This window comes from Beta vulgaris, chromosome 3 (assembly GCF_026745355.1).
Source record: "Beta vulgaris subsp. vulgaris cultivar EL10 chromosome 3, EL10.2, whole genome shotgun sequence".
Classification (NCBI taxonomy): domain Eukaryota; kingdom Viridiplantae; phylum Streptophyta; class Magnoliopsida; order Caryophyllales; family Amaranthaceae; genus Beta; species Beta vulgaris.
In genome coordinates, this window is record NC_079204.1 from 21,025,415 (window position 1) to 21,049,648 (window position 24,234).

The 24,234-nt window shown below is 38.6% G+C and overlaps 1 protein-coding gene across 1 annotated transcript; it reads left to right on the forward strand.

Annotated features, from left to right (window-relative positions):
• The first annotated feature begins 330 nt into the window (after nucleotides 1-330).
• Nucleotides 331-5,897, forward strand: LOC104889164 (uncharacterized). Its single transcript, XM_010674320.4, has 9 exons — nucleotides 331-669; nucleotides 2,378-2,491; nucleotides 2,653-2,721; nucleotides 2,805-2,824; nucleotides 2,894-2,946; nucleotides 3,052-3,082; nucleotides 3,653-3,731; nucleotides 5,430-5,572; nucleotides 5,657-5,897. The coding sequence occupies exons 1-9, from the start codon at nucleotides 492-494 to the stop codon at nucleotides 5,702-5,704; spliced, it is 735 nt and encodes a 244-aa protein (XP_010672622.2). The 5' UTR covers nucleotides 331-491; the 3' UTR covers nucleotides 5,705-5,897.
• The last annotated feature ends 18,337 nt before the right edge of the window (nucleotides 5,898-24,234 follow it).

The following is a 24,234-nucleotide window of genomic DNA, read 5'->3' on the forward strand; positions in this document are numbered from 1 at the left end:
ATAATCTGAACTGATCTGATCTGATCTGATCTGATCTGATCTGGTCTGATCTGATCTGATCTGATCTGATCTGATCTGATCTGATCTGAACTTATTTTTTCTGATCTGATCTGATCTGAACTTATTTTTTCTGATCTGATCTGATCTGATCTGATTAGATCTGAAATAAGCAAAAATAAGGTGAACTGAACATAGCCTAAGTGTGTCTAAACAGTAAACAGTAAACAGTAAACAGTAAACACAGTAAGACAGTGTAGTTTAAAGCAGGGACACAACGGTCAAGACAATTTATTAATGGAGTAGATTTGTCGCCTGTCATGTCGCCCAACTAACTTTTGGCTCTCTAGTCTCTTCATAAAATCATAATCCCACTTTTTCATACTCCTTCTACATCATCTTCTTCCTTGCAACAACAACAACATCCATAACAGTAAGTAAGAGGAGAGAGAACATACAAGGTAGATATTGAAGGTAGAGAGAGAAAAAAAAGAATGACATTGGGTATGGGAGGAACACAGTCATATGGTGAACCATCATACTGGGATAAGAGGTACACTCAAGAAGACTCTCCCTTTGATTGGTACCAAAAATACACAGCCCTAGCTCCTCTTTTGCATCTCTATCTCTCTCCTTCTCATCGTATTCTCGCCATCGGTTGCGGCAACTCCCGTATGTTTTTTTTTTGTTATCTTAATGTTTTCATTTGCAATCTTGGTATTACTTTTAGTAAATAGAATCTTTGATCTTCTAAAAACGGTCATGTCAGTTTTTTTAATTCGTGTCAATGAATATATTACGAAGATCAAACTTTTATAGTTTTTACTAATATGTGCATTGGTAAACGTGAAATGGAGAAATCGGGACATTTTTTTTATGAGACGAAGGGAGTATTATTTCTTTATCTGATCTACTTCATTGATTGTTTGATTAGATTTTATGTTGTTTGATCTAATGTTATTATTATTTATGTGATTTTGTTACTGTTATTTATTCATTTTAGAAAGATGATAGAAGTTTGTTTGTTGGTTTTCTTTTTGTGTGTGACCGTGTGGAATTGGTGATAGTCTTACTGTTCTTGACAATCATTGGAATTTTAGTAAGTTTTGGAAAATGATTTTTGTCATCATCAAACAAAATTCATCCATTTCTTTATTTAATAGTACTGAATTTGTTCTCATCATACTCTGTTTGATTTGGGAGAAGTCAATGATATATTGATATGTAAGTTTGTAGGAGCTCACTTTTGTTATTTCTCTCACATTTTGACATGATTGCAGCAAATAATTCTTTATATGATTGCATTTCCCAACTTTTTCCTGTCAATCAGATTAGGTTTAGGCCTGTAGAAATCACCATAAGCCGCTATTAATTTAGCAAAGTGAATATTTGTTTTGTGCCATCTCGATGTACTATTTGCATTCTATATTACTCAAATTCTTCATTTTTCATCAAGTACTCATGTCGCATCCTCGAAACTACGACATGCTTACGAATACTTTGACACTTCATTTTGGGTCAAATTCATAGAAACATTCATAACATAGACAAGTTTGACATTCAGACACGTAATCTTGTCGACTATACGACACAGAACTCGAGTGTGACTGACATAGTTTCCATCTAAATTGATGTAGAAATTTTATATTTTCCAAGATAATTATTTCGAATGAATTAGTTACTTCACTTTTTCTTTTCATTCAATGTACATGGAACCACCTCCAAAGGTAAACTATCTGTTGTCATGGCTTGTGTTTTCTCCCTTGCTCAATTCATTCGGATGAACATTGAGGTCTTTCTCTTATTGTTTTGAAGCTACTTATATCGTCCTCATCTACGCCATAGCATTAAGTCAAAATGTTGCCTCCAAATATGGAGACCTTAATTTTCAAAAGCACGAGTTAGTGGCATATTCTGAAAGTTTGTGTTGTTCGGTCTTTCAGAGCCTACTATTCTCCATCAATGTTAGGGAGCTAAGTGGTTTGACGGGCCTTTTTTGGTATTTTGCTAGCAATATTTTTTTCTCAATAGTGGTTTTCAAGACCTTATGTGTGTGCGTGCTTTTGTGAATCACAAACACACACACACACATAAGGTCTTGAACAATTGTGATTATACGATGTGTATATTTTGGTATCAGTATGTTTTAGGATATAGCTAGTCCTTCAACAATTTTCTTAATCAATGAAGACTTTTCCTTTTAGCCTAGGAGAAGATTTGGAAAGCTTCAGTAATACTCTTTCATTTTAGTTTATTTCACTCTCTTTTTCATGATTTTGTTTTGACCATTCCTGTAATAAGGAAGAGCTATTTCATGATTTTGTTTCTTTTCTCCCCTGTATGATGTATAATTATTTATCTTTCTCTTTTATTTTTCCAGCTTTTAGTGAAGGCATGGTAGAAGATGGATATGAGGATGTAGTCAACATTGATATATCCTCCGTGGTGATCGAAGCTATGCAGAAAAAATACTCCGACCACCCACAACTCAAATGTATCCTTGATATGTATATTTATATTTTATATCTATAAACATCACTACTTTGAGTTGTAAGATGATTTTTTATGTTGTCTTGTTGAACTTTGGTATTCTGCGAAAGCTGGTCAGATATGAGTTATAGTTCGTGCTTTTACTAATCCTTAACAACTTGTTAGACATTACTATGGATGTTCGAGATATGAGTGCCTTTGAAACGGACTCATTTGATGCAATTATTGACAAAGGTACTTATTTTGTAAATCTGAAAGGCCTTCTCAATTATGCTCATTTTTTCTTCTCTCTGATGTGGCTTTGTGGTACTTTACAGGAACACTCGATTCTATTCTGGTGAGTATTGTTTGAAAGGTAGTTATGTCTCCATCAAGGGCCAGTTTCTTACAACTTTTCATCTAACAGTGTGGAAACGACTCAAAGGAGAACTCGAGTATGATGCTTAAGGAGGTGTTTCGGTATGTGTAGTATCAAAGCTGTCAAAAATTAATGTTACTGATTCATGTATGTTTTTGTATTAAATACATTGATCATATATTGAAGCAGCTCTTGATAAACTATAGGGTCCTCAAGGATAATGGGATTTATATTCTGGTAATCTTGTCTTTCCTCACTTTCCTCCCCTCCCTTCACCTAAAAATATTGAGTACTAGTTGAGTATTCAATTTCCGGGTTCTTGTTAGTAGTTAGATTGATATCTTTTGCATTATAGATGTTTCTAATTCAAAACTTAGGATCTGTTTAACCGTGGGTGGAGATATACATGTAGGCTTTAAAATTGCCCTTCATTAAAGATACTAAAAACTTACTTTGGTTGATAATTTGTATCTTATTTTCTTTAATCAACATCAACACCAACTTTTCTCTATGTCTCTAAAGAAGAACCTGCCAATGGCAAGGTAGGGGGATCAGATTTATGTAGCTTTACCGTCATGGTACTATAGTTATCTCGTGATCCACTTTGCAACCATTGTTCTTTATTTCACAATAAGAAAGAAAAGTTAAAGGTTTACAGTGTCATTTTGATCTAGTCTGTTATAATTGAAAGTTGGAGAATGGTGAATGTTTTGGCTACATTGGAAGCAAACATAAAATCTTGATCTTTGTTTTCTGTTGCCAGTTAATATTGTATATGCTTTCCCTAACGACTCTTGATTGCTGCAGATTACATATGGAGCACCCTCTTATCGTCTAAACTTGCTCAAGAGTTCATGCAAGTGGAAGATAAAGCTCCATGTGATAGGTTCTTTGCAGTCTCACTATAGATTTGATTTTTTCTATTATTTTAATTTGATCTTTCTTATGATTACATAGTTATTAGATTTAGTTATTGGCTGTAGTCGGTTGAACGGAAAATGAGTTTTCTATGAACAAAATTTTTCCAAGGGAGAACGTAATTGCAGATTAGTTTTCCTTTTGGTTTCTTGCATGAAATAAAAGGAAGAATGGAAATGAAAGACAAGTGTGGTTGGGAGGAAGGAAAGAAGAAGGTAAAAGAGTAGGGTAGAAAATGCTGCATTCCTTCATTCATTAAATAAGATTATGTTTTCCACCCTTTGGGATAATTATTTTCTACCATTGGAAATCTATATTTCACCCTTTACAAATCATATAAGGTAGTGTTTGGAAACTTGTATTTCATTTCAAATAATGGAATTGAAATCTGGAATTTAAAGTTTGTATTTCAATTCCTAATCATGTTTTGTAAGAGGGGTTTAATAGAGGAGAGAGAAATAGAAGTTTAATGGAGGAGAGAGAAAAAGTGTGGGTTTACTAAAGGAGAGAGAAATAAATATTAGAAAGAGAATGAGTGAAGTTAGGATATAGATACTCATGGAGTTGGGATATGAATGAGGAGAGAATTTCAAATGACAAGATAATAGCTTGAATTTGAAATTCTACTAATATAGGCTTTTGATAAGAATTTGGACAAATTCCATGCCATCCAAACAATAGATTTCATCCAAATCCAGGATTTGAAATGAAATCTTACTATCCAAACATAGCATAAAGGAAAATGGAAAAATCGCTTTTTGAGGAAATTGTTTTCAGCCAACCAAACCCTCTATTTTCCATAATAGTCTTCATTTTCCTTTGTTTGGTTTGTAAGAGTAGAAATAGTTTTCCTAAGAGTAGAAAAGAGGTCTAACCAAAAGCAGAAAGCATTGTTCTTTTCTTTGGAAGAGATACCATGTTTTCCTCCCTATTCGTTAGATTTCTTTCCTCTTTCTGTCCTTCATTCATTATCTTCGTTGTATTCCCATATCTCATTTCGCCTTTTTTACTTTTTCCCTAGAAAATTATTTTCTATGGAAGATCATTTTCCATTGAAATGGTTTCAGTCCAATCAATGCGCTTCTCTTGGTTTTTTGGGAAGCATTAAAATCTTTGATGGGAAAAGGTTTTTATCGTTATGTTTTAAGCTGTTACCACTCCTCTAAGCCTTTCGTAATAATTCACTAATGTCATGATATTTTTTTTAAGAAAGATTTAACATAGTTGCAAAACTCTCCTCTCAAGACTATCTGAATTCTAATTAGTCCGATAAACTAAGTATATATATAATTAGGGTCTATATTCATTATTGCCATGTGCATTGTTCGAGTGACGCCTGGTTTCAGCAGCTCGATTGGCCTCCCGACAGATATGGAGAATGGACTAATATATAATGTCATACTGACTGGCATCTGCTATTTTCTGCTTATTCATCAAGAGAGCGGATTTATATATTCACCCTGCAACAATCCAATACATGGTTTTACAAAAGCTACACTTAACATCATGGTAGCTCAGATTTTAGCTAGAATATGTTTTGTTTTTGACTCGTGATATTCTATATTCTGTACGGTACTATGAGTGATTAACTGGCTGCTATATTTACATGATAAGTTTAATACTTTCTCAATGTTACGCTACCTATCTAACTAACATGCATATGCAGAAAAATCAGTTTCTGGAGCGAAAAATGAAGACCAACAGAAATGGGAGCTTACTAAACCTGTTCCACTAGATCAGAAGGAAAAGTCCATTGAAGATTTCATAGGAAGTAACCCAGATGTTCATTATATATATGTCTGTACTAAAGTAAGTTTTCAGTGTTACCCCATAAATCCTTATGATGTTGCTATTATTACATCTTCTGATTAGTTGCAGTTTTTTCTCTTACAGGATGATTCTTTGGCACATGGAGATATAGATGCATCAGTAACTGAGTAATAACTATCAACTGTATCCTTCGTCTGCTCATTATCTAGCATGCTTCAGCTATATTATTCCCGTTATAGGATTATTCAGTTGTGCTTGTATTGTACTCTAAAGTCTAAGCTTGATTGAAGTGTTGCTTGACATGAAGTCGGAAATAGCTGAACTTCATTATTATTTTTTGATGGAGCTTTTGTGTTAAATTTTAGTAGCCTTTTTGTTTTGGTTCTTACAACGTCTTACAATTTCAGCTTGCGTATAGTTTTTCTTCTATTTGTTTGCTTTTGGTCGACATGAAGCTCACTTGTATTGTTGACACTTCACTGCACCCTCCTTCGAACCTTTATGCAGTGAAGGTGTGACAGTGTGAATGGAAAGGGATAACTGCAGGAAGGAATGTGGGTATGTGACTGCTGATAGCTGTTGGCACATGACTATTTGTGAAGCAGAAATTTATTTCTTCATAAGGAAAGTTGTTCGATCCGGTTGATCCGATCCTAGACCTGATTTTGGATGCTAATACGAGAATGCAGGCTCAACACAACCGGAAATAAACCCAACTTGAGGGTTTTAAAATATAAACCTCGTTTTCAATTGATTGGAAACCCTTAAGCTCAAAGGAGAATTTATTTTTTTAAGTTTGGAGCAGCGTGCGAGCCCGGGCAATGTAATGTGTGAGCAACAGTTTAGGCAACCAAGTTAGCAAGGGTATCGGCATGCCACTGCTACAGTGCTACGGGATATGTTTACTCAGTTTACACATCCTGATATTCTGCTAATAAGTCATAATGAAGCAATGAAGAAGCAAAACGAAATCCGGGTTTGGCCAAAAGAGGAGCAACTACTTTATAATTCTTTGAGTTGTGGAATTGTTGCTAAACGCAATCTAAATTCTGTCATCAACAAATGACAACGTCACTATGGCTATGTTCAGTTCACCTTATTTTTGCTTATTTCAGATCTAATCAGATCAGATCAGATCAGAAAAAATAAGTTCAGATCAGATCAGATCAGATCTGTCAGTTTTAAAAACTCATTTTTACTATTAAATATCTTTCTTTACATATTAGTAAAAATTATAATAATTGAATATTAATAAAGTACTCATTGAGACGAATCAAACAAGACCCCACATGACTATATTTTTTCTTATATATTGAGAGAAATCTAAAAGATAAGATCTTGTAATCAGATCAGTTGAGAAAAAATAAGTTCAGATCAGATCAGATCAGATAAGTTCAGATTAGAAAATTTCAGGTGAACTAAACATAGCCTATAACAGTGAAAATATTAGTCTTTTTATTATTAACTAATATAAGTATGTAACTACTTTATAATTTCAAAATTAAAAGAAAAGTCTCAAAGATTATGTGTTGTACACTAAGGTTAAATTACAAGAGAACATAATCATTAATCAACACTTTGGAAAGCGACTTCTGCATCTCGATGCAAATATGGATATCCAACTACCTGATATACATTTGGAAAACAGAGAATACGAAGCGACAAATAAGTACAAGCTTCACTGTAGTACTTTGGTCCATTTGGTTTAGGAAAAATTGTTTTAAATAAGCCAACCTTTGTGTGGTCTTCCCAAAATAAGTCAAGCTATGGATTATTCCTGAATAGGTTAAGCTTGTAGTGCCATTATCTTGTTTTGAGTTTTAACCAGTGTTCTTGTATTTGTGACCTGTTTTAATAGGTTACATGGCCACGTGTTGCAATATGACAGGTTTTGCTAATTTTTTATTTTTTTACATAAAAATAAAACAAATTCATTTTTACTCTCTCTCCTCCATCCTCCTCTCATCTTTCTTTGTCCTCCCCTTCACCTTCAAACACCACCACAACTCACACCTCCAAAAACCAGAAAATTAATACAGTACCCATCCTCTTGTTTTATTTTTCTCGCCTCTCTGAATCCACCCACATCACCAGCACCCTTTTTCTCTCCTCCTCTCCCCTTCATTGCTACCAATACCAAATCACCAGCCCCTCTTTGAACCCGCCACCAATCCACACCACCACAACCACAACCTCAACAACACTATTTCCTTTTCTTCCTTTTACTTTATTTCTCTCTCCTCCATATGAGCACCACACCACCACTCTGTCACCCCTTTCTCCTCCGCGAAGCCTCCACCGTCAACCACGACAGTCAATCTTCTTCTTCGCCTCGATTTTTTTGTCATCTTTGCTTGTTCTCAAGAATCGTGATTCTTGTCTCTATCTCCTCCACCGGATCAAAAGGAAGGAGTTGTATTAGTGGAAATGGGCGGTGTAGGATGATAATATGTTAATTTTTGGGTAACATAAAATTGATTTGGGGGTAAATTTAGGGTTTAAGGATTTTTTTTTTATTTTTCATTTGGGGTTGGAGAGAGAAGGGTTTAACTCTTAGGGGTCAGCAGCCCATGTAGGGAGAGGAGAGGACAGCAGCGAGACATAAGGGGGAGGGAGAAGAGGAGTAGCGAGAAAGATATAAGGGAGAGGATGAGTAGCGTGGGGGAGGCAGAGGAAGGTGATGGCGGTAGGCAGTGGTGGCGCGGGACTGGGCGCACAGACGAGTGAGTAGCGCGGGAGAGGAGGGGTGGCCCAGTAGTGCGTGGATGTTGGATTGGGTAGAGGGGTGGCTGTTTGATAGGGGTGGTGGGTGAAAATAAAAAAATCAAAAGAATAAAAACATAAGTAAAAATAATACATAACCTGTTGTGCAGGTTGTAAGTATTTTGACCCAATAGAAGAAAACAATCCTACAAGCTTAACTCAATCAGGAATAATTCATAGGTTGACTTGTTTTGGGAAGACCACGCAAAGGTTAACTTATTTAAAATAATTTTTCCTTTGGTTTATGCCGAAATAGGATAGCATTCAAACAAATCAAACCTGATCGGAGGTTGATCGAGTACTCGCTGAAGAGCAGCTAAGGCAAAACAACAAAAATCTGGAGCCTATAAAATGTGAGCGACGCCTGCAAGAACAACGTTCGAGTTGATGGCGCATGGAAGAGAACGCATCAAGGTGAGATTACAACAGAAATTGGTTGGATAGCAACGCAAGGAAATACGATAATCTTCCATGGATGTGAGCGAGTGATGGCATCATCGACATTACAAGCAGATGCCCGCACAATGCTTAAAGGACTACTTGAAGCAGACCAAAGAAATATAAGGGATGTGAAGGTCATGGCAGACTATGTTCAACTTGTCCAAGCAATTAACACACGACAAAAATTGATGGATATCCACAGTATTATTGTAGACATAGATAAGTTGTGTAATGAATTTGACTCCTGTCAGGATTGTAAAGTAACCAGGAAACAGGTTGTAAGAATAGTGCCTTGATTATGTTCGACGAAATGCGTCGAAATAGCTGGTTTGGAGTACCGCCCGATCGAGTCGAGCAAAGCCCGCCCGATCGGTCCTGAGGCAAGTTTTGCATCTGGGTGTGTTTGGAGGGCCCCCGATGGTGTTGGGCGTGTTCGCTCGTTCGGGCACCTCAGCGAACAACGACCGGGCGTGGTCCCTCGATTGGTCCCGTCTCAGTCTGGGGTTTGGGAAAAAGTTTCACCCGATCGGCCGGATGTCACCCGATCCGATCGGACGGTGGCCCGTTTAATGTGGAAACGCGTTTTTGACGCGGGGGTATAAATAGGTTATTTACCAAATAGTTTTGGGAAATTTCCTCAGGTACCCCTGAGGTTTGACGTAATTCCCAAATTACCCCTCACATTTGGGGAATTCCTCAGATACCCCCGAGGTTTGTGTTTGGGTCTAAAATACTCTTACTCTTGACGGAACCCTAACGCCGTTAACTTTTTTTTCTCTCTTTCTTCAGTTTCTCTCCTTCCTCCCACCCTCCTCCATGGATGAATCTCCAAGCTTTCTCTTTCCTCCCACCATTCCCCACCATCCTCCAAACTTTTCCCAATTTTCTCGCAGCCCTTGCCTCGGCCGCCGCTCGCCGGAGCTTCGCCAGCCACCAACATCCTCGTACTCTCTCTCCTTCGTCACACTCTCTCTCTCGCTCCTCTCCTTCGTCGAGCTACTGTACGTACAGCACCACCGGCGACCCGCGCGCGCCACACCGTCGGAGACCACCGCTGCTGCTCGCTTGCCGTTCGCTGGAGCTCGCAACTCTATCTCGCCTCACTCGTGGTCTTCCCCCGCAGCCCCCACCCCAACCCGTCCAAATCAATGAAGGAGAGGAGAGAGAGAGTGCGACGAAGGAGAGAGAGTACGAGGATGCTGGTGGCCGGTGAAGCTCCGGCGAGCGGCGGCTGAGGCAGGGGCTGCGAATGAGCGCGACGCAGGGGGTGGGGGGGAAGGGGAGGTGGTGGGGGTTGGGTGGTTAGGGATTTAGAGTAGGGTGGGAGGAGAGAGAAAGCTTCCATGTTCATCAATGGAGGATGATGGATGGAGAGAGAAAAAGAAAATTGGGTAGAAGGAGAGGAAAACCTAACGGCGTTAGGTTTCCATCCATAGTAAGGGTATTTTGAGCACAAACACAAACCTCAGGGGTATCTGAGGAATTCCCCAAATGTGGGGGGTAATTTGGGAATTACGCCAAACCTCAGGGGTACCTGAGGAAATTTCCCAATAGTTTTAGACAATGAATTAAGTCTGATTCTCTCTGTAATATGGTTTTCCTCACATAATAAAATATTCTCTCTCTCTCTGCCCGGGACTCAGCCAAATTGGTGAATCACGTAAATCTGTTATGTGTTTTTCATTGTTTTACACTCTATTATTTGTTTCTTTCTCACGTCCGTTATAACAATTTGGTATCAAAAGCTTTGTGTTCGATCTGTGTGAGAAAGTTGTCTAGGATGAGTGTAAAGATTGATAAATTCATTGGGAGTAATAGTTTCAGTCTGTGGTAAATCAAGATGCGGGTTTTACTGAAGCAACAGGGGTTGTGGGTACCGTTGACAAAGAAGTCAATAGATTCAGTTACCACTGAGATGACCACTCTGGAGGAGAAGGCTCATTGAACGATTATGTTCTGTTTGGTTGATGACATAATCACTGAAGTCGTAGAGGAGGAAATCGCTTCTGGTCTGTGGTTAAAATTAGAGATTTTGTATATGACTCAAATCTCTGACCAACAAGTTGCTTTTGAAGCAACGTCTGTTCAGCCTGGGAATGAATGAAGGCATGCCTCTTAGAGATCACCTAGATCAATTAAATACAATTTTGTTAGAATTGCGTAATATTGATATTAAGGTGGAGGATGAGGATGTCGCTTTGATTCTGCTTGTTTTTTTTACCGTTATCATATGAAAATTTTGTACAATCTTTCATTGTGGGTAAAGATTATGTGTCCCTAGAAAAGGTTAGATCATCTCTACATACTAGGGAATTGCACCATAAGGCTTTTGGTAGTACATGTACAGATAGTCCGGCTTCTGGATCAGTAGCCAAAAGTGGTGGTAAGGGACGTGGTAAAAAGAATTTCAAGAAATTTGAAAATTCTAAAGGGGTTCTAAACCTAATGATGTCTGTGAAGACTGTAAGGAGAAGGGGTATTGGAAAAAGGAATGTCCTAAAAAGAAGCATCAGGAGAATAAATCTGGGTCTGGTTCTGCTGTTGTTGCAGTAGAAAATTCGAATTCTAAGGATGATCTTACTCTAGTTGCTAATGAGCAAACATATTGTAATGGTGTGTGGGTTCTTGATTCTGGACGTCGTATCATATGAGTCCTCGTAGGGAGTGTTTCACTACTTATGAGCAGGTAGATGTAGGTAATGTTTCAATGGCTAACAGTGCAGTCTGTAAGACAGTTGGAATAGGCTCTATCAAGATCCGGACACATGATGGTACATCTGCACTTTGAATAATGTCAGACATGTTCTATAGATGACCAAGAATCTGATTTCGCTTAGTCTGTTAGACAGTAAGGGGTTCAGTTTCAGAGGTGGGGGTGGAGTTATGTATGTCTGCAAAGGTTCAAAGGATGTATTGAAGGGGGTCAAGTGTGGTAACTTGTATGTTTTACAGGTAACTACTCTCTTAGGTTCAGCTATTGTTGCGTTGTTTGAAATTCAGAAGGAAGATATGACCAAGCTATGGCACATGAGACTTGGACATATGAGTGAGAGAGGGATATAAATCCTCTCGAAGGCTGATCTTCTGGGTGGCCATAAGGTCACAAACCTGGAGCTTTTTGAGCATTGTGTTTTTCGGAAACTACATCGTAGTAATAAGACATTCATAGAACAAAAGGTACTCTGGATTATATCCACTCCGATTGTTAGGGTCTTTCATGTGTGGAATCTTTTGGAGGTCATAGGTATTTTGTATCTTTCATTGATGAATCTTCAAGAATGACTTTGTTAAATTTTCATGAAGTGAAAAGGTGAAGCTTTCAAGAATTTCAACCAGTGGAATGCATTGGTGGAAAATCAAACTGGAAGAAGATTTAAAGGCTACGAACTGATAATGGTCTGGAGTTTTGTTTGTCTGAGTTCGAAGAAGTCTGTAAGAATGAAGGGATTGCTAGGCATCACACTGTCAGAAGTACACCACAGCAGAATGGTGTAGCAGAACGAATGAATCAGACACTTCTGGAGATAGATCGGTGCATGCTCTCTAATGCTGGGATGACTAGAAGGTTTTGGGGAGAAGCTATCAATACAACATGTTCTCTGATCAACCGTGGACCTCACTCTGGGATCAATCTCAAAACACCATATGAGATGTGGTCAGGTAAACCTGCAGATTACTTAGATATGCGAGTTTTTGGTTGTAATGTATACTATCATGTAAATGAGGGTAAGTTGGAGCCAAGGGCTAAAAAGGGAGCGTATGTAGGATATGGGGATGGGGTAAAAGGCTATAGAATTTGGTCCCCATCTGAGAGTAGGGTTATACTGAGTAGAAATATTGTCTTTGATTAAAATTCTATTTTTAACCCTACTGTGAAGTCTATTGTTGTGTCAGATAGTGGTAGTGTTGATAAACAGGTGGAGCAGCAAGTCACTCATGATGAGAGTGATGATTATCAACACATTGTTTCTGAAGCAGCACCATCTTTAGTACCAAATGAAGAGGCGCTTAGCCTGGCTCGAGAGCGTCCTATAAGGACGAATTTTGGGAAACCCTCAAACAAGTATGATTTTGAAGATATGATGGCTTATATATGCACTGCAGGTTGTTGAGGAGGTGGATGTCTATGAGCCATCCACATACAGGGAAGCAGTTATATGTACAACGTCTACCCATTGGCTTGCTGCAATGGGGGATGAGATGAAGTCACTTCAAAAGAACGAGACTTGGGAGCTTGTGCCTAAACATCCAGGGAGAAAAATTGTTCCTTGTAAATGGATTTTCGAGAAAAAGGAGGGGATAACATCTGCAGAGGGGGTCAAGTATAAGGTTCGACTGGTTGCAAGAGGGTTCACACAAAGGGAGGGTGTAGACTACAATGAGATTGTTTCACCTATAGTCAGACATCCTTCCATTAGGGTGCTATTAGCAATAGTTGCACATCAAGATTTTGAGCTTGAGCAACTATATGTGAAAACAACTTTTCTACATGAAGAGGTGGAGGAGGAGATATACATGGCTCAACCAGATGGTTTCCTGGTTCCAGTAAAGAAAAACTCTGTTTGCAAGTTGAAGAACTTATATGGGCTAAAGCAGTCTCCGAGGCAGTGGTACAAGAAGTTTGATAGCTACATGATGAAGCTAGGCTACAACAGGAGTTCATATGATTGTTGTATGTATCACAATAAGCTGACAGATGGATCTTTCATCTACTTAGTATTATATGTAGATGATATGTTGATAGTTGCTAGGAACAAGTCGGATGTTCAGGAGTTGAAGGAGCTTCTTAGTGCTGAATTTGAGATGAAGGATTTGGGTGTAGCTTGGAAGATTCTTGGTATGGATATTTATAGGGAGAGGGCTCAGAAGAAGCTTTTCTTGTTACAGAAAGGCTATATTGAGAAGATATTGTCAAGGTTTGGCATGTCAACAGCAAAACCTATAGATACTCCAAGTGCTTCCAATAGTCATATGTCCGTTGTGTTTGCACCTAAGTCTGCTGAGGAGAAGGAGTACATGAGTCGGGTTCCTTATGCTAGTGCAGTAGGGAGCTTGATGTACGCTATGGTTTGCACTAGGTCGGGTCTTGCACATGCAGTCAGTGTTGTTAGTAGGTTCGTGGGTGATCTTGGTAAGGAGCATTTGCAGGCAATCAAGAGGATCTTTCGGTATCTTAGAGGTACGTCAGATGTTGGTCTCATTTACGGAGGTGATATAACATGTTTTTAGGTTATTCTGATTCTAATTATGTTGGGGATGTGGATGGTAGGATATCTATGACTGCTTATGTGTTCACTCGTGGTGGTTCCACGTGATTTGGAAAATGACTTTGCAGCCTACAATGACTTTGTCTACTACTGATGCAGAGTATATGGTTTGGGTCTAGTTAGTAATTTGGGTCTACATCATAATTAGACGACAGTGTACTGTGACAGCTTGAGTGTGATATGCTTGGCCAAGGATCAAGTCCATCATGAGAGGACTAAACATATTGATGTCAGGTATCATTTTCTGAGGAGTGATACAAGAAATAAGGTGAAGAAGGTAGGAACAACTGATAATCCTGCTGATATGTTCACCAAGTCGGTTCCGCAGAATAAGTTTCAACATTGTTTGAACTTGCTCAATGTTCGTGATTGTTAGTTGCCCTCGTGGGGAAAATCTAGGGTCCTTAGGGACGAATCTGGTCTGGTAGTCTTTTGGGACAAATCTGTTCGCAGGGAGAATTTGGGCGTTGTGATCAATGCATCTGTTTCTGGTTTATTGTGAGAGGATTCAAGTTAAGGTGGAGATTTGTAAGAATAGTGCCTTGAATGTGTTCGACGAAATGCGTCAAAATAGCTAGTTTGGAGTACCGCCCGATCGGGTCCGAGGCAAGTTTTGCATCTGGGTGTGTTTGGAGGGCGCCGATGGCATCGGGTGTGTTTGCTAGACTGGGCACGTCAGCGAACAACGACCGGGCACGTAAATTTGTTGTGCGTTTTTCATTGTTTTACATTCGATTATTTGTTTCTTTCTCACGTCCGTTATAACACAGGTGAAGCAGGCTCATGACCCGGCTACTACAACAAGGAATGGGCCACGAGGATGTTTTTGCTGTGTACTTGTTGACAAAAAAAGACACTTTTCCTCTTTCATAAATAAAGTATCATGGGTCATGACCTCACATACAATTAAGGACCCTTGGGTCCGATGGTATGGCTTCCTATCTCCCACATGGAAGACCAAGGTTCAATCTTGGTGGAAGCAAAATTTCAATTGAATATAAATCACAACATTGATGTTTTGCAAATCCATAATAATAGAGAAGAATTCATCTAGATATGACTCAAGCGCTATACCTTCTTTTAGATTGAGATCATGAAGTCTAGGTTTGAGTAGTAGACGGTTGGTCACGCTTTTTGTCATATAAAGTGACTCCAACTTCAACCACAACCCCGCAACAGTCGTCTCCTTGACAACCTCTCTAAAAACATCATTAGGTAGACAAAATTGAATTGCGAAAGAGCCTTCAAATCGATCTCCTCCTACTGATCATCCGTCATGGCCGAGTACCTTCAAGAGCCTTGTGACAACCACTTTGAAACAAGGTGGCTTTCGTCTTAAATTGCCATAGGCCAAAATTACTTGCCTATCAAATTTCTCAATGTTGAATTTCATTGGCATAATTTAATCAAACTCGTCTATGAACACCTAAGACCTTAACACCTTGCTCTTGATACCAGTTTGTTAGGAAAGGGTGTTGTAATGTTTGATTAATGCGGAACAAATCAATGAAATGATAAAAACGAGAAAAAAAATAAAGAAGATAAACAACATATCACAAGGATTTACGTGGTTCGGCCAATATAGACCTACGTCCGCAGGTGGGGGAATCGAGAGCTTCTTCACTATGATGGAGAAAATTAGAGAATATTACAAGGAGCCTGAAATACTAAAGCCTAAAATTATATGTCAAATAATAACTACCAAGGAGGTCATTTTGTAACATAAGGAACCCTAACAAAACCCTAAAATATACTCCGCAGAAAATCCTGAAAGAAAACCGCCAACCTGTCAATTTCTCAAACTAGCTAACTTCTCAGGCTCGATCGAGAGGCATCCGCCCGCTCGTAATTCGCAAAGGTCGCCCAATCGGGCGCCTTACGTTTATGAACTACTGAAGCTAGCGACCCAGCCAAGTTGGGCGACGCTGCCCTATAACACCCCAATTTATTTATTTATTTTGGAGTATAATTAATATATATTTAATTGAAAGTAAATTATTATTTTATGAACTTAGTGGGTTAAGATTAGTTAATGGTTTAAGTACTACTACTAATAATAAGAAAGGTTATATATCTGTTATTTGTAAAAAAGGAAGTGAGTAGTTTTATGTAAAAAAAGGGAAAGGGAAAACTAAAGAAAAAAGAAAATAAAGTATAATACCAGACATTACTTTACTTCCTCCATCTCTATCTCCATCTCCATCTCTATCGCCGTCCCCTTCTCTCAAGTTCCTTCAACCTTCATCCTCACAGAACTCCAGCACCTTTAACCTTTCTAGTTTTTCAGCGCTACAACCACCACAGTGAGGAGGAGGGAAGCAAGAAGGAAGGTCGAGTTTCGGTGCGATTTGGGGTTTAGGGTAAGTTTTAATTTCTGGGGCGGTTTCACAAGTTTTCTTCATCATTAATCTTCCATAGTAGTAGGTAAGTTGTAATATGAGTTTAAAATCGGTTTTCTCAAAGTTTTTGAAGTTAGGATTTTAGATTGAAATTGAATTGAGAGTTTTTGATTATGAGTGTTGGGTGTAGCTTGATTGAATGGAATTTTGCATAGTAATAATAAGTTTATCAATAAGAATTGTAACTCGTAGGAATTACAGGTCAGATTCATAATTTGTGTTTTATGATAGCTTGTGGGCATTTTTAGCCAAAATACTATTTTACAAAAGTTGTTCGTATCGAAATTTCAACAAGACAGGCTCAAGAAACATTTCATTTAGAGTTCATAGGAGAAAGTTATCCCTATTTTAATTATCTGCTTATATTAAATATTATGCATGTTTATTTTCATGTGGAATTGGTTGGGGTAAAACTCTAGACTTTCATATATATATATATTTTGAAATGAGATTTTGAGTATTCAAATATACATTATAAATCTGAATGTGGATTTTATATAAACTAATTTAAGTGAGAGTATTAGTATTGTTAGTATCAGTTAGTTATCATTTGAAGTAAGGGTTGATACTTTTTTTTTTTTGAGGGGAAACGCGAAACCGTTTATATTAAGATAAATCAAGTTCCACCAAAGTTGAAATACTTTGGGGAAAAGAATGCGTACAGATCATTTCAGCATTGAAATTAACGTCCCACCTAGCTACTAAATGAGCGACAGTATTTCCCGCTCGTTTCACATGACTACAAGAAAAATCATCAAAACCCAAACTCAAAGAAATAGCATCCAACAAAAACAAAGATATAGGCGCGTATCCCACTCGTTTGTGATATATAGCCGATACCACATTTAGTGCATCACCTTCCAAACAGACTTTGCGATATCCATAGCGTCGAGCTATCATCATCCCGAACCGGGCTGCTGCTGCCTCTGCCATACTAGCCTCCCAACCCACGTTCATTCGAGTCGCGGCAGCCACCAGTAGTGTGCCCTGCCAGTCCCTCACGACAACACCCAGGCCCACTGTCCTATTCTCTCCAATATACGCATCCACATTGACTTTTATCCATCCCATATGCGGTCTAACCCAGCTTGCCATAGAAGGAGGCGAAAAATGTGGGAGCTGCAGTACCTTCGTTCGCTTCGCACAGAGTCGAGTCTCCTCTACCATTCGACAAAATCCTGCCGCAATATGAATCGGTGATGGAGTCGTGTGCTCATATAAGTCCTTATTTCGACACATCCACGCAGCCCAAGCGAGTGTGACAAAGACTCGCAAGTCGTCCTGTGACACCTTCCGACTCATCCACCTGAAGAGATCCAAAAAAGAGGTTTTTGGTGCCTCTTCTAACTCAGCCCCAAATACACTATGATTCCATATCTCCAGAACATATTTACAAAAGAAAAGTGAATGTATAATGGTCTCTTCCTCCCCACAAATCTGGCACATATTATCAGTGGTTATATGCCGATAATACAATCGTTCTTTCACAACCATACTTCCCTTGCAAGCACGCCACACAAAGTGCTTCAGCTTGTTTGGGCCGTCGATGGACCACACGCTCTTCCACAGCTCCATGTCGTTGGGCCCTTCCTCGGCATTACATGCTTGTGTATTTCCTAGCATAGCGAACCAATAACCTGACTTCATCGAATAACACCCGTCACGGTTAGGCCACCAAAACCTTCGGTCTCCTGGCCAGAATTTGGACGATGGGACATCCAAAATTTTCAGCTTATCTTCTACTGAGAAAGACCTATGTATCAACTCATGATTCCATCCCCCTACCTCATGATCAATGAGATCAACCACACGCATATCCGGGGCCACATCACCTCTAGGCGTAAGTATATAATTCCCCCTCTCACCTGCCAACCACGCATCATTCCACACCGAGATTTTTTGGCCATTACCCACCCTCCACCTCATTCCTTCCAGCAAAAGAGCTTTTGCCCCCCAAATACTTCGCCATGAATAACTCGGATCAAAACCCCTTCTAGCATCCAAAAACTCATCATTCTTAAAATAGCGAGCTTTAAGTATGAAGTAACGAGCTAGGATCTTCATACAATCTCCAGCATTGTTTTGCTAGCATGGCTTGGGTAAACAGCTTCAAATCTCGGAAGCCCATACCCCCCATTGATTTCGGCAAGCATAATGACTCCCATTTGTGCCAGTGCATTTTCCTCTCCGAACCATTCGAACCCCACCAAAACCTTGCAAGTAAGGGTTGATACTTTATAAAGCCATAGTTAATCAAAGCTCATTAACCAGTTGAGCCAAGTCTATTATTACTTATTGAATACATAAATGTTTATATTGTGGATTTCGGCTTCATTGAGGAGTCGTGCCGATTCTTACTTTCCATTTCGTAAAGGTAATATTCTTACTGAAACTTTCTATAGCTATGAGAAAAGTATTAAAAGGTATATATCTCATTTTGGTTAAGATTGGTTTGAATGGGAAGAAGTCCTTCCAAGGAAGAAAGTTTTGTTTTCGAACCACAAATACAAGGAGTTACAATAGGAATTGTGGTATCTCGAAGAAATAATTTCGTGATTTCAAAATGGTTGAGATTAGCTGAGTAGTATCTTAAGGAAAATGGAACTTTGTTGGGTTTGTCTTAACATCACATATTAGTTGGGGTGCACGTTGATCAATGCCTCAGACTTAGATCTTTTGCTACGGTTTGGCCGTTTGTGGGGTGTGCACACTAGGGGTCTTGGTCTATAAGTTATCCGGACGGCCTAGCTAGCCCAAAGGCAAGGAAAGTTTGTTTCATTCCATAGGTTTATAACTCTCTCTTTGTGAAGGTAAAGGAAAGAAAGGATTTATTTTAAGAAAAAGAAAGAATGATTTGATTTAGAAAAGGAATACAAGAAAAAGTTTTATAAAACTTGCTAATTATTAGGTTTATTCAAAAGAAGATGATTTTTAGGATACATTTATATCCTACCTACATATACGTTGGGTTTTACAGTATGAATCTTGCTCAACCAGTTTGGCTGATACTACATTCCCGATATGTGCAGGTACATGAAGATCTTACAGGTAGAGTGTTGGGTGTGGGTTGAGAGCAATGTTCCACTAACTTTTGCTAGTTAAAGTTATAGTAGTTCTTCTATCCGCTACACTATATATGTATATATATTATCATTTTGGGATTGAAGGTGTAAATATTAATTTACTTAAACCTTTACTTGTCTTGACTGTAGTAGTTTAGTTAAGTTTTGTTTTGACTTAGATTCAGTCTGTGTAGCTCATCCTTAACGGTTATTCTCACAATAACCGTGGAATAAAACTTGGAATTTTGGGTAATTAGGCATGGATGTATTAACTTTTGAGCTGGATGAGGATTATTAAGAATTTGGATTGCTGGTTTTATTGATAGAAGTTTATAATTGAACGCGAGTTCTAAATTGAATTTTTAGGCAGTCCATTTTTCAGATGTTTGTAGAATTTTAATATTATTTAATTTAGAAAATAACTCAAAATTCAGGGATATTATATGCCCAACTAAACTGGGCGAGCCGACGAATGACGACTTTTGACCGGATTCAAGGCATAACTAAAAGGGTGTTGCAAGATACGAAGCTATAAACAACTGATCTTTAGTATAGTGTTTTTTTGCTGGAGCTTTTGCCATAAATTATAACCACCTTTTTTGGCGAAGCCTACATTGCAAGGCTTCTAGTTTTCTTCTGTTTGTATGCTTTCAAACAATATGTAGTGCGCCTGATTCATCTCTTGCTCCATCGTCCATACCTTTAAGCGACACTGCTCGTAAGGAATGTGTATACTACTCGCTCTTAAAAGTAGGAATATTTGTGAAGCTGAATTTTGTATACCATTGAACTTCAAGCATATATGTTCGGCCATTTTGGAGCAAACAGGTGCAGAGCTTATATTAGAATTTGTGCTTAAAAGTTGAAGTGCATGGAGATACTACGATAACACCCTATATTCAGTACTCTTATCCAATGATATGGTGAATCTTTCCATGAAGCATAGACAGTCGATTAGCGAAATGGGTATTTAGGGCATCCACATTCATTAACATCTCCTTAATTTCTTTCTCCCCACATCATTAGTCCACATTACTTTCCACTAACTTTATCACATACCCTTCCCATTTCATAATTTCATACCTACATTCATTAACCTCCACATTTACCATCTCTCTCCTACTTTTCCATACCCCACCTCCTTTTCTCTCTCCTACTTTACATACCCAACCAATATCAATAAAATAATTTGATTCGTCACATTAATTTTAGATAATATTAATCACATCAAGATATGGTAATTATAATTAGATAGTTGCCTTTGCGGTTTAATTTGACAATTACACTAATTGCTAATTATAATAATTTACCTGATTTTAATGTTAATAATAATGACAAATAAATATGCAAAAAAAAAACTCACCATAAATCCATAGATGAAATTGAAGAAAGTACCATACAATTAATTTTAAATAAAATATTGCAATAATTTAAATCTTCAATCGTCATCGGTAGACTGGTGATTAATTTGCCAAATATGTTGAGCCAAGTCTCGTTGTAAGGCATTGTGCACATTTCTATCTCATGATTCAGCTCGCCTTTTCATGTATCGTTTCATTCCAATATCATTAATTTGACTAGGTTGCATAGAATAGTTTGTATGCGTCGATCGGATAATTACTGTCCTGTTTTCTTGCTTGAATTCTGACATGTCACCATCATTCTGATATGTATCTCGCTCATCCTCCACAATCATATTATGAAGAATTATACAAGCCAACATTATCTCCCACAACAAGTTTTCATCCCATACAAAAGCTGGTCTTTGTATTATTGTGAAACGTGATTGAAGAACGACAAATGCCCACTCAACATCTTTTCGAACCAATTCTTATCGCTCAGAGAACAATTCATCCACGTGATTCATTGGGAGTAGAATCTCTGAGATGAACACTGCCCACTTAGGATATATCCCATCAGTTAGATAGTATCCTTTGATATATGTGTTCCCATTGACTGTAAATTTCAATTGAGGGGCTTTACCTTGATATAAATAATTAAACACCAGAGATCGTTGCAACACGTTAATGTCATTGCAAGTTCCAGGTGTTCCAAAAAAATGCGTGCCATATCCATAAGTCACCAGAGGGAAGAACTTCTAAAATAATCGTTGCAGATTTACTCTTTCCTTCGTATAATCCTTTCCAAGCACGCAAGTAGTTTTTCCATTACCAATGCATGCAATCTATACTGCCCATCATGCCCGGAAATCCCCGTCTTTGTCCATCATATAGGAGGCGCTGCAAATCTGTAATAGTAGGCCTCCTCAAGTACTCTTCAGTGAACGCTTGTTGAACCTCTTCAACAAAGTGAGCAAGGCTTGCTTTTGCAGTTGACTTAGCTATTTTGATGTACTCATCAATTGAATCAGTTGCTACCCCATAGGCTGGCATCCTAAACGTTGTTGTGCATTTTTGGATAGGAGTGGCTCCTAGTTTCCCAGTCGTCGCGACGTTGTTCCAAGTTTTTGTGTTGTTTCGCGGTAATTGCCTCCACAACTCGAAGGAATAGAGACCTACGCATACGAAATCTACGTCGAAACATAGATTCTGGGTATAACGGACGATGAACAAAATAATCGTTCATTAACCTTGTGTTTGCAGCTTCACGATCTCTATCAATGTACTTAAGCTTCTTGTAAGATCTTCTTCTGTTACTGGATTCTTCTGCGAGTGGGGCTGTAACATCCCGTCCAAAACCAAGAAGAACATAGCCTTAAAATAAGGTAAATGACATGAATAAATGGCAGCAGAAATACAAATGAGGCGGGGATGCTACTCTACTGTGTAGATTAGAAAACTATAAATAGATAAAGGCTTCATAAGCATGAGTCAACTCCAAGATATAGATATAAAAAGGGAAAATGAGGTCCCATACCCTCATCTCCAGCAAGTCTCAAAAAGTCTTAAGACCACCATTACAACCTCAAAATAGAGTGATATAACTAAAACAGCTGAAATCTGTAGTTCCAAAACATAAGTCAAAACAAGAGTAGCTACTTATAACCAACTAAGTAACTAGTCCTAATTCCAAATTCAAAGTGCTCATCTACTATGACAAGCACTACTTCCTTGCTCACACGGTTAAAGCGCACAACCCTGGTCCAAACTGTGACAACTCTAAACAGCATCACCATCTGCACAATAATTCAACAACTTCCACAATCAGTGGGGAGTAACTAGCAGTTCTCCCAACTCAAATAGAAACAGATAAGAACTTAAATAATTAGAAACAACATCAGAAAATACAATATCAAACACCATTCTCACCACGAGATACAACGATCATAACATCAACCTAGACACTCTACTAACACAACCAATCCCCATACCGTATGTGAGTAGTAGACTCATTGGACCATGCCGCCCAAGGCCTACGTTGCATATTCGAGGAACCATACCGCCCTTTTCGAATAGCCAGCATATTCGAGGAACCATACCGCCCTTTTTGAATATCTAAATTCTACGGATAATCAACTCAAGGTTAAGTAACCAGATCCTAGAACCATACCGTCTGTGAGTGAACCAATAGACCATACCGCCCAAGGTTAAGTAACCAGATCCTAGGACCATACCCCCCTTAGGATAATCAACTCAAGTTCCTAGAACCATACCGTTCTTAGGATCACCTAATAGAGACCTCTAGAACCATACCGTTCCTATAGTCACACTATTCAACAACGTACAAGTATACACGTCAATGTATACACCAATTAATCCAACCCAACCTTCAATGTATATAACAAGTTATAAGAGCAAATCCAACCAATCTTATCCATCAAGGTTCCATCATGAGTCTACATGGCCAAAACACAAGCAATCGACTCATTTCAAGGCAAGTACCGAAAACTACCCAATACAATTGGGCACATACCCTTAATATAATACTTTAAACTTAACCAAAGTTTACTCAAACACCCTAGTATACACACCTAAGGTCAACCAAGCAAGGACACATAAGCTGTAAGCCAAAAAGGAATTTAAAACATAGCAGCACGACCCAGGGGACAGACCCCTCGTCGCGGGTCGCGACAGGCAGCCGTCGCGAGTCGCGACGAAGCTCACGAGTCGCGAGCAGCTAACTGCCGTGGCCTGCGAGCTTCGCTCGTATGCCCACAAAAATCCTTCGAGGCTTGCACCAGCCTCCTACGCCCACTCCAAACTCAATCCACATCGACACACACACCAAGCACCCTCCTATGAGTCCATGACTTCATCATCAACAACAACAACCCAAACTTCACCAACACCACATTGACAACCAAGAATTTCAAGACAAATCCAAGTAATTCAACCCAATGAACACAACCACAACACTTAAGAGAAAACAACAATTTGACAAGTGCTAACAAATAAGATCATAGTAGAAATTCCAAACACGAAAAAAACAACACCAATCAATTATAAAATCCACATGAAACTTTAACCATACAATCCTCTAAGTTCCACCTAACATGATACTACGTTCTCTAACGCATTTCTAACAACCTAAGTTCAAAATCTATACTCTACCGAACTACAATAACGCTAGTTACCTTTTTCTTGGGAAGATACGCGGTAGAAAGATTCAAAGTACTGTAAACGTTTTGTGGAATATCACCACCTTCTTCTCCTAAGAACACAAAAACAAAGATCTCAACACTTGCTTGAAAACTGGCGCGAAAAAGCTTGAAATCAAGAAATTTGGACTGATTTTTGTGTGAGAAAAATTGTGAAGGAAGCACAAACTTTTCCTCTCCCCTTTTTCCCTTGATAGGCGTGTGAAATGGT